The sequence below is a fragment of the Anomalospiza imberbis genome, chromosome 3 (assembly GCF_031753505.1).
Source record: "Anomalospiza imberbis isolate Cuckoo-Finch-1a 21T00152 chromosome 3, ASM3175350v1, whole genome shotgun sequence".
In the NCBI taxonomy this organism is placed as follows: Eukaryota; Metazoa; Chordata; class Aves; order Passeriformes; family Viduidae; genus Anomalospiza; species Anomalospiza imberbis.
Window position 1 is genome coordinate 89,045,717 of NC_089683.1, and position 9,587 is coordinate 89,055,303.

The 9,587-nt window shown below is 36.8% G+C and overlaps 2 protein-coding genes across 7 annotated transcripts in view; one reads left to right on the forward strand and one right to left on the reverse strand.

Moving 5' to 3' along the window:
• The window catches only part of EPRS1 (glutamyl-prolyl-tRNA synthetase 1), a 37,976-nt gene extending 31,147 nt beyond the window's left edge, over positions 1-6,829 (forward strand). For all 6 annotated transcript variants that reach the window (XM_068185594.1, XM_068185595.1, XM_068185596.1 and 3 more), the window contains 4 exons: positions 2,084-2,244; positions 3,694-3,772; positions 6,045-6,109; positions 6,454-6,829. In XM_068185594.1, the coding sequence (XP_068041695.1) occupies positions 2,084-2,244; positions 3,694-3,772; positions 6,045-6,109; positions 6,454-6,604 (456 nt within the window). In that variant the 3' untranslated portion in view covers positions 6,605-6,829. The remainder of the gene's footprint in view (positions 1-2,083; positions 2,245-3,693; positions 3,773-6,044; positions 6,110-6,453) is intronic.
• Positions 1-9,587, reverse strand: part of LOC137471358 (acrosin-like) — a 183,231-nt gene that overhangs the window by 125,806 nt on the left and 47,838 nt on the right. The gene's annotated exons all lie outside the window — the stretch shown is intronic.

The following is a 9,587-nucleotide window of genomic DNA, read 5'->3' on the forward strand; positions in this document are numbered from 1 at the left end:
AAGATTTGTTCTGTTTGCTAGGATTTACATGCCATTAGGGATTTTTAAACCTCCAGGGCTCTACTTATATACCTAGAAATTTAAATTAGGAGCATAAATTACTTGCATTTTTGAAAATGTGTACTAATACTTCAGTGTGTCCTGACTCACAGCAGAGCCTTCTGTGCATACAGCAGAACAAAGAAGATAGACCTGCGATGTCAGCAAAGAAAGGAGCAATTTTTTTGTTTCAAAATTGCCATGTTCCCAACATATAGCACTTTAGAGGAACAGTTCTACTTCCTCTAATATAAGAGGCTTTTATAAAACAGAAATAGTGAGCAGAATAAAACAATGGTAATAATGGTAATTAAAAATTCAATGATGTGTTGAGTGTTGCTATGGAATCATATTTTTATTCTGAATTCAAAATCAGTTTCAATATGTTAATCTTGAAAGTAACCTGATAGAAGTGACCCAAATTGTTCAAAGTTCCCATTGTCTCAAAGTTCTCTTCCCTTTGTGTAACCTTTTTTTTTTAATGGAGCTCTAGTACCATGTTGGAAAAAATTCTAAATAAAATTAGATTTTTCAAGGAGGCACACAGCACAGGGTAAACTTGATGTTTTTCATAAAATCTACTAATGTGTCCAGCATAATACCTAAACTGCATCTTCAGGCTCATTGCAGGAACAGTACACTTGTTATGTTGAGTGTATAAGGAATTTCATGGGGTAAAAAAATACAAAGGTGCTCGAATAAGAAGTACAAGAATTAACAGGAAAATATTTTGCCTTATGTACTTTTCAGCTTAGCAGATTTCTGATGTTACTTCCTAAAAAAAACAAGTCATTGATACTTCTTTTGTATTGTCTGGTATTAGTTCTGTTGCTTTCTTGGGAAATCTTTGAGGGACCATGAAGTATTCTGTGACTGAGTAGTATTACAATTAGAAGTACTGGATACTCTCTTCCAGGTTTTTATTATGGAGACAATGTTTTGTGGGCATAAACTAGAATGTTCATTTTGAATTGCTTGTTGATAACAGTTTTGAATAGCTTTTTATGTAGCTTTGCAGCAGTAGTAGATAGTTCATTGATCAGATGGATTTTTCTGTATTACTTACCTTTTTAGCATAATTAAGGTAGTGGGGGCAGAGGGAGTGTACGGAATCATTTGGAAGCTGTGAACCTGAGGAGATTCCAGTGTACACAATGCATAGAAAGCTTGGGTACAGATTTTGATTCTCCTGTTCATCTCTTGAACACTGTGCAATGGTTTTAGCTTATAAACTAACTGATTGTATTTCCTTGCAGGGGGAACAATCCTCCAGAATGTATTTGCATTCACTCTTTTAATTTCCTGTGAAAGAATGTGGATACTCTGGGACACATGTTAGGATGTAGAGAAAATAAGTTACATGATAGACTCGTAACTGACTCTTTTCAGTAACATGGAAAATCTTTTTGTCTGATGGTGTATGTGTGATGAAAAATTACATCTTACCACCGAAGTTTATAAACTTTGATATGATAAACTCTGATTTACTAGAAATCACTTGCTTTGCTAAAGCAATCAGCTGTTTGTAGTCAAATATCCTCTGCAATTAATGTTGATATTAGCCTGTATTTAACAGAACTTTTGCTGTTTGCTGTTAAAAAAATACCTGTTGAATGCTATTGAAAGCATTCTTTGAAAACAGAATTAAATGTATTACTGGGTGAACTAGAACATTATAATTGCTGTAGATCTTAATTGTTCAGACTTAAAAAGTCTGATTTGCAATATGTGGGATAACTTAGTGCAGTTTCAGCGGTGCTTCAGTATTGCTTGCATGCTGGCACTGATGCAATCTCTAAGCTAGTGAAGCAAGGTAGAAGGCACAAGTGAAGAGAATGTGAATGGGAAAGACAGAAATCATAAAAGCTTTGTAATATATCGTGATTTTTTTTTCCAGAGAAACTTAAATGTATCAAGTGAGTCTATATTAAGACTGGACTTTAAAACAAACAAACAAAAACAAAAGCCAGAGAGAGAAAATTAACTCTTCTGAGAATTACTTCATCATCAGAACGTCCAATTTTTTTTTTTTTCTCCAATGAAGGGTGTGCCAGTCAGGGTTGAAGTAGGACCACGAGACATGAAGAGCCAACAGTTTGTAGCTGTTAGAAGAGACACAGGGCAGAAGCTGACACTGTCTGAACATGAAGCAGAAGAGAAACTTAAGCAGATCTTGGAGGAGATCCATGCAAACCTTTACAGCAGGTAAACTAATAGTTACAGTAAATGGCTCTGCTAATCACAGATGCCCTTCATCTGTCAGAAGAACTTCTCATGTTAATGGTTTATCTGTGGAGAAAGACAGGTTAGGCTCATCTTCCTGTTTGTGTAATGTAATTTCCTGCCTCTTAAACTCCTTCACATTCAGCAATAGAAGCTGCCTGTTGTTCTTATGTAATGGAAGGTAAAAGGTTGTGAACTTACTTTGAAAAATACATCCATGAGTTCACATGTAATATTAATAAATAAATACACCATAAATAGGTGTGACCCATTGGTCATTATATATGACCAATGACCTTAACACTGCCCAAGGAAGGGCAGCAGAGCTGGTAAAGGGTGTAGAGCACAAATCCTGTGAGGAGTGGCTGAGGGAGTGGAGGGGTGTTTCTTCAGAAGAAATGTAAACTCAGGGGAGACCATATCAATCTTTACAACTACCTGGAAGGAGGATGTAGCCAGGTGAGAGTTGGTCTCTTCTCCCAGGTAACGTGACAGAATAAGAGGAAATGATCTCAGGTTGAGCCAGGGGAGATTTAGGTTGGGCATTGGAAAAAATGTATTCACTGCAAGTGTGGTCAAGCATTGAAATAGGCTGCCCAGCACAGTAATGGAATACTCATCCATGGAAGTATTCAGAAAACATATAAATGTGCTTATGGACACGGTTTAGTGGTGGGCCTTGCAGTGTTGGCTTAGTGGCTGGACTCAATGACCTTAGAGGTCTTTTCCAGCCTAAATAATTCCGTGATCCTTTGTACAGGATTTATTTGTGAAAGATACTTTTGGTGCAGAATTTTGAAAGACACCAAGCTGTCCAAGTAACTTCAGTAGCTGAAGTTCTGTGTCCAGAAGTGTAATTTAAGACCCTATTGACCTTCACAGGATTGTTTTCTTGTATGCAATCAAATACTTTTGAAACTGTTTTTGGTCCTTATTACAAATGCCAAAATCCCTCAAAGGTCTGTTACTGCTGATTGTTGCTTATAAGTCCACCATGAGAACAGAGTGTTGACACAGCACTGTGGCAGATGAGCTTTTCTGTTTCCTTCTCTGGTGATCAAAATTGCTTACAGGCAGAATATTTTTACCTAGTTCAAAAGCATTTTGTGATTTAGATTTAGAAGATAATTTAAAAAGCAAAATATACATCTATAGTGTTTATTTCTGTCTGCTTCAGGTCAGTGTTTAACTGATGGACACAACAGTGTGAATGAGCACAGTGAAACGTGCAGCAACCCATCAGCAATTAATCAAAATTTTACCTCCTTGAGGATCAGTGGTAGAAAGCCATAACCTGATTAGGAAGATTCTAATGAATATATAGCTCTTTTTGTAACCTTTTGTTTTGACTGGCTCTGAAAACTTAGCTCATTGGGCCAGTGAGTTTATGTGAATAAATCTGTCCTGAATGAATTTTTTTCCTTTTCTTAGAGCGTCCGAGGACCTAAAAAGTCATATGGTGGTGGCCAGTAATATGGAGGACTTTCAAAAAGAGCTTGATTCAGGAAAGGTAAGGGGATTTACCACTTCTATTCTTGTGTTTCAAACCCTTTTTATCTCTTACAAATAATGGTTTTATCAGAATATGCTTTTAAGAGAGAGTAATGTAAACATTGAGGTTACAACAACTTCACTGTCATTATTCTAATGCAGTGACAAAACACTTACTAAGTCTTGTATAAAGGTCCAGGTAAGAGTTTAAAGTACAAGCTATTTACGTCAAGGAAGTTTTACCTTTATGACCTGAGTAGAAGCCATTGGGTTCATTAAGAATTACTGCAAGTCAGAAACTTCCTTGGATTTACAGTAAAAACAACCCATCACATGGATGAGCGAGCTCTACTGATCTAAACATCTGTGAAAAGGTGTTGAAGTTTAGATGAGAGATTAAGCCTTCGGCACAGAATTGAGCTGCTGTTTCTTTTACAAAGAGCTGCTGACAGAATTTTTAAACCCTGAAATTCTGTCACAGATCAGGTTGGGAAATAGTTTATGTGTTTGGATAAGTATGTAAAAGAGGTAGGATCCTAAACATTAGTTAGTAAGGTTGTGTATTTTATAAAGAGAGATCGAGGGGTTGTGTAGGAATTAGATCCACTCTGAAAACTTCAAAATTCCTGATGAAAAATGTGCAAGTGCCGAGAATCTATAAATACTCTGTTAAACTTCAAAAATAATTTTAAGTTATTCCTGGTTAGGCTTGACCTTCCATTATACTATTTTCTTGTATTTCTATTGCACTTATATTTAATTAGCACAAAATTTAAAGGAATAATGATGAACTTCAGAGGAGGGACTAATTTAGCAATGTCCAGCACTCACTGTTATGTGCAACTAGATTCTAGATATGACAAAGAGAATTAAGCTTTTTTTATAATGCTTAGAATTCTAATGTAGTCTAAATGTAGTTAAGCTTGGAAATGTGAACAAATAATTTTATATTCCATGTTGAATACTTCCACTGTTTTGGTACTTAGGTTATATGAATTTATTATGAGCTGCATATCTGAATGGGAAATAAAAAAGAAAAAAATTGCCATTTGGTGTTTGTTTCACTCTCTACCTACTTTTGTTGTATTAACATAATTTTATAGCATGTGTATTCCGAATTACTTGAAATTATGCTCTGTTAGTAGTGACTACTGTTTAAGAGGAAAATTTTTAAGGTAAAGTAAATGCTCCTGTTTAATTCTGGCTGCTGTTTTTCCCTTAATGGAATTGCAGACCCTTAGCTCTTTAAAAATGTGCACTGTTTTTCATTTCACTAACACAAGATTAATGCAAGAACAGTGTAGTAGAGTGGTAGTAGTTCCTTTTTTCAGTTGCAAGAAGGAGAAGCTATAAAGTGAAGTCTACTAAAGGTGTGTTCCAGTTAATGGCAAATTGATAATTTTTCAGTAAGAATGTAAATTAGGTGAAACTAAGATGCACTGAGTAAACCTTATTCACAGTTTGGATAGAATTAAAATGAATGAAGGCTGACTTTAGTAGCTGAGGTTGCCCTTAGCTATCAGCATTTCTTGAGTGTTCAAATGTGTGTAGGGGGTGTCTTTTTAACAGTAATGCTACCTCTTGGTAGCAAACTGAATTTTCTCTGTGGAAGTCCATTAAAAATAAAAAAAAAGTCAGTAAAATTGAATATAAAACTAGGGGCAAGAGATGTGCTACAATAGCTAAGAGTAGTATAGGGAGGAATGCGTGACATTATTATTTCAGCCTTACTCTCTCAATTTTCTTCAGTTAAGCTAAGTGAAGGAAACAGCAGGAAGCTGCACACCCACCCTCACGCCCCCCAGAAAAATGTGCTGTTGGCAGTTCTGTTTTCTTAAAATGATATATGCTCGGAAAAAAAAAGAAAATTCATAGTAATGGAATTAAAATGGGAACTTTGTTAGGGCACTGTCTTACAGTGTATAAGGCGAATATTTGTTCAGTAGTTTGAAAATTTTGAACTTTTCCTGAAAAACAGAACATTTAATAAAAAAGTACTGTTTAAACTTTTCACAGAATGTTTATACTTTTCACTGGTTAAAAAAAAATTAAATTTAAATGTTGCTTTGGGTTTGTGTAGGATTTTCCATACTGCACTGTGGAGGGATGGCTGTGCTTATCTATTGCTCTGATGAAGAAGAGCTATTAAAATTCAATTGTATCAGGTGATACTTTTCCCAGTTTAAGATCTGTATATGAGATCTGAAGGTTTAGGAATCTTCCAAAGACAAAGATTTTTTTACATGTATGACTGTTGGGTTTTTCTCTCTCCCCTCCTCTCCTCCCTTCAGATTGTACAAATCCCTTTCTGTGGGGAAATTGAGTGTGAGGATTGGATCAAGAAGACCACTGCCAGGTAAAATATAACTGAACTGGAGAGTATTTACCAAGATCAAAATCAAAATGTTTCGAATATAAAACAGGAATGCAAGATGCTTTTGGGTACACTTACATACAGACTCTTGCTGTCCTACATAATTCAGTATATTTACATCCTTAGCTCTGGAACTTTCAGAATAATTAATGTGATTTTAAGATTTCATGTGTAACAGACTTTGTTGCACTTTTATTTTTTAATAGAAATATTTATTTATGAATACATTTATTTTAATTATTTATTATTTAATAATAAATAATATAATATAAATAATATAATGTAAATAATTTATTATTATTTACATTAATATCCTTTTGTTTCAGGGATCAAGATCTTGAGCCTGGTGCTCCATCCATGGGAGCAAAAAGCCTCTGCATACCTTTCCAGCCACTCCGTGAGCTCCAGCCTGGAGCAAGATGTGTGTGCGGCAAAAACCCTGCCAAGTTCTACACCCTCTTTGGTCGTAGTTACTAAATCACTAGTGAAAGAACCTTCTCCTTTATCTGTGAATTCAACTTTTTTTAATAAGACTGAAATAGGCCCTTAAACTTCAATCGGTTTTGTGACCTTTTTAAATAATTCAAAGACAAAGCCATAAACCATAACCCAGCTCCCCAATGGTCAGTCTTAGGCTAGCAGTAATTCGCAGACTTTTCTGTAAACATCTCCAATGAAATAAAGATGTATTGTGAGCTGTAACATGCTGTGGTGGGTTTTTTCTGTGTTGCTCAATAGGGAGGAATAGGTATCCTTTGCTTGTGTCTTTTTTTCTGGTTTGGTGCATGTATTTCCTTGTACATTGAGAAAATGCCTGAAAGGTTGGAGAGAATGTCATAAAAACTACAGTACACTTTAGCATGCTGACATCTACCTTCTAGATAAAACATCTGCTTTTAATTTTGCCTTCAAATTTTTCAGCAGAGACTTACTGCTAACCTGTAGGCATAGTAATTACTACCCTTAGAAAACTCCCTTCTGAAGCCAGATCTTTCAAGGAATATTTTCATAAAAACATAAAATCATAAATGGCTTGGAAGGGGCCTTAAACATCATCTTGCTCCAACTCTCCTGCTGTTACAGGGACACCTTCCACTAGGCGAGCCCCATCCTGCCTGGCCTTGAACACTTCCAGGCATGGAGCATACACAACTTCCCTGGACAACCTGTTCCAATGCCTCACCACACTCACAGTCAAGAGTTCCCTCCTAATATCTCACCTGAACCTGCCCTCTTTCAATTTAAAGCTATTCCCCTTTATCCTATCACTACCTGCCCTTGTAAGTCCCTCTACAGGTTTCTCGTAGGCTCCTTTAAGTACTGGAAGGTGCTCTAAGGTCTCCCTGAAGCCTTCTCTGCTCCAGGCTGAGCAACCCCAACTCTCAGCCTGTCTGCACAGGAGAGGTGCTCCATACCTCTGGGTCTCTTTATCACCCTTCTTTGGACTCATTCCAATAGCTCTACATTGTTCTTATGGTGATGGCCCCAGAGCTGGACACACCACTCTGGGTGGGGTCTCACAAGAGGTAGAGGGAATCACCTTCCAGATTTTCACCCCTTGTAAAGCAAGTTTGAAAGATTAAATGACACCTTGTAGCAAAGTGTGGGTGGTGGCCATTTCTTGCAGACATTTTCCCAAGGTCTGTTTTTCTTTTTTTGCAAAATGGGCTTTATGGCTGTCTGACAGTGATACTGCAATGAGTAATGCAAAGGTAGTCTGAAGAGAGTTAAGATTAGTGCTAGAGATTTTAGCCTGTGGTTATACCTACAACATGTTTCATAAAACCTTTTTTGCTTTTCCTACACTTACCAAATGTTGCTCTAGCAGAGGAGGCTGGATGTTATAGAGTTGCAAAATCATTTTTAAAATAGCATCACTTCCACTCTGAGCACAAGATTGGCTTTAAAAAATAAAGAGGTGGCCCTGGCACAAAACAGTGGTTAGATGACACACACTTAATTTATTACTTTTTTTCTTCCTGTATATTTGAAGGCTCTCTACATGAACACCTTCCTCTGAAAAGAGTATAGTGAAAACTTGATCATATAAAAGTTGGACTAGTAAGATCCTCCCCAAACATTTCCTGGCCCAACACTACATGTGGCTGCCTGTTTACAAAAATCTGGTTTTATGTAGCAGCCATAATCTAAAGCATGCAGGAGACTTAAGAGTGCTATTGCCAGATCTCTGTTTATTTAAGACATGCAGAATATTTGCTTTTCCCCAGATTCCTGTGGTCAGCCTTCCTAGTCAAAATTTTGAATATAAAAATCTGAACCTGGCCTGTCCAATTTAGGATCGTGTGCCTTGTGCCCCAGTTTTTCCACAGAAAAGTACAAAAAATTTAAAATATTTTAGATCAGCTTGCTCAGAGTGCTTGAAACTTGGAAATTCTCTGTAATATTCTTTGGATTATGGTTAGTCCTGAAGGGTTTGCTTCAATTACATCTTAAAATTATCTGTCTTGCAGTTGTGTAGATACTTTCTCAGGTGTAGTAATGGGCAAAGGATTTAGGGGAGGATTTGTCTGTGCATTTATCTTTGGATTAAGTTGACAAAGCAGATGAGTGGCCCTAAGGTTTGTGTCCTGGTGTGCTGCCTCTAATGCTGGCTGGGACTGTACTTTGAGAAGGAGGGTGTGCAATAACACCAGAGTGATGTTTTCACATCCTGAAATGGTGGGTGACTAAAAGTAGCCTGGAGAGGGATGTCTTAGGATATAAGAGGCAGGAATGTGCCCAGATTTTTTGGCAGAGCAAACCAGATTTTTAAGAATAGATGAGCACTCACAGCTCTCACTGAAATGCTCTACAACACCCATATTTTAAAAATCAGATGTGGAAGCTCTTAGTAACTCAGAACAAAGGAAGGGCAAAACTAAATGCATCCTCTGGCCTTATCTGTTTGAACAAACAGTCAACCTTCAACCAGTTGACTGGATCAAATCCTCGAGTAAACATGTTGACACACTGTTCTTAGAAATGAGTTGCTCTGAGCCTACAAATGGGTTTGTTTGAAGACAGATTTCACAGAAGGCCAGCTTTATTTTTTTTAATTTCTTTTTTTTCCCCTCATACTTTTCCTTAACATATTTCTTCCTGGTCGTAATAAGGCTTGAAGGGTCTGAAATGTTGATACCTCACATGCAGATATCCCTGTGATGATCTTCCACAAGGAGGCTTATATTTGCCTGGGAGAGGTAACACCCATGTCAGCTATCCTTTTGCCAAAAGTACAATCTGAGCTATCTGTGAACCATTATAGAAAAAAAAACTTTCAGACCCTGAGTAGATTCTGTCTGTTAGAAAAATAGGTTTATGAATTGGAATAATACACTGCTGTTGATCAAATGATACTGCTTTGTGTTTATAATGGAATTGCAAAATTCCTGGTGTTCTTTAGTTCTTATGTACTGATAAATTTGGGTTAAATTGTAAGGGGGGTGTAAGGGAAGTGCCT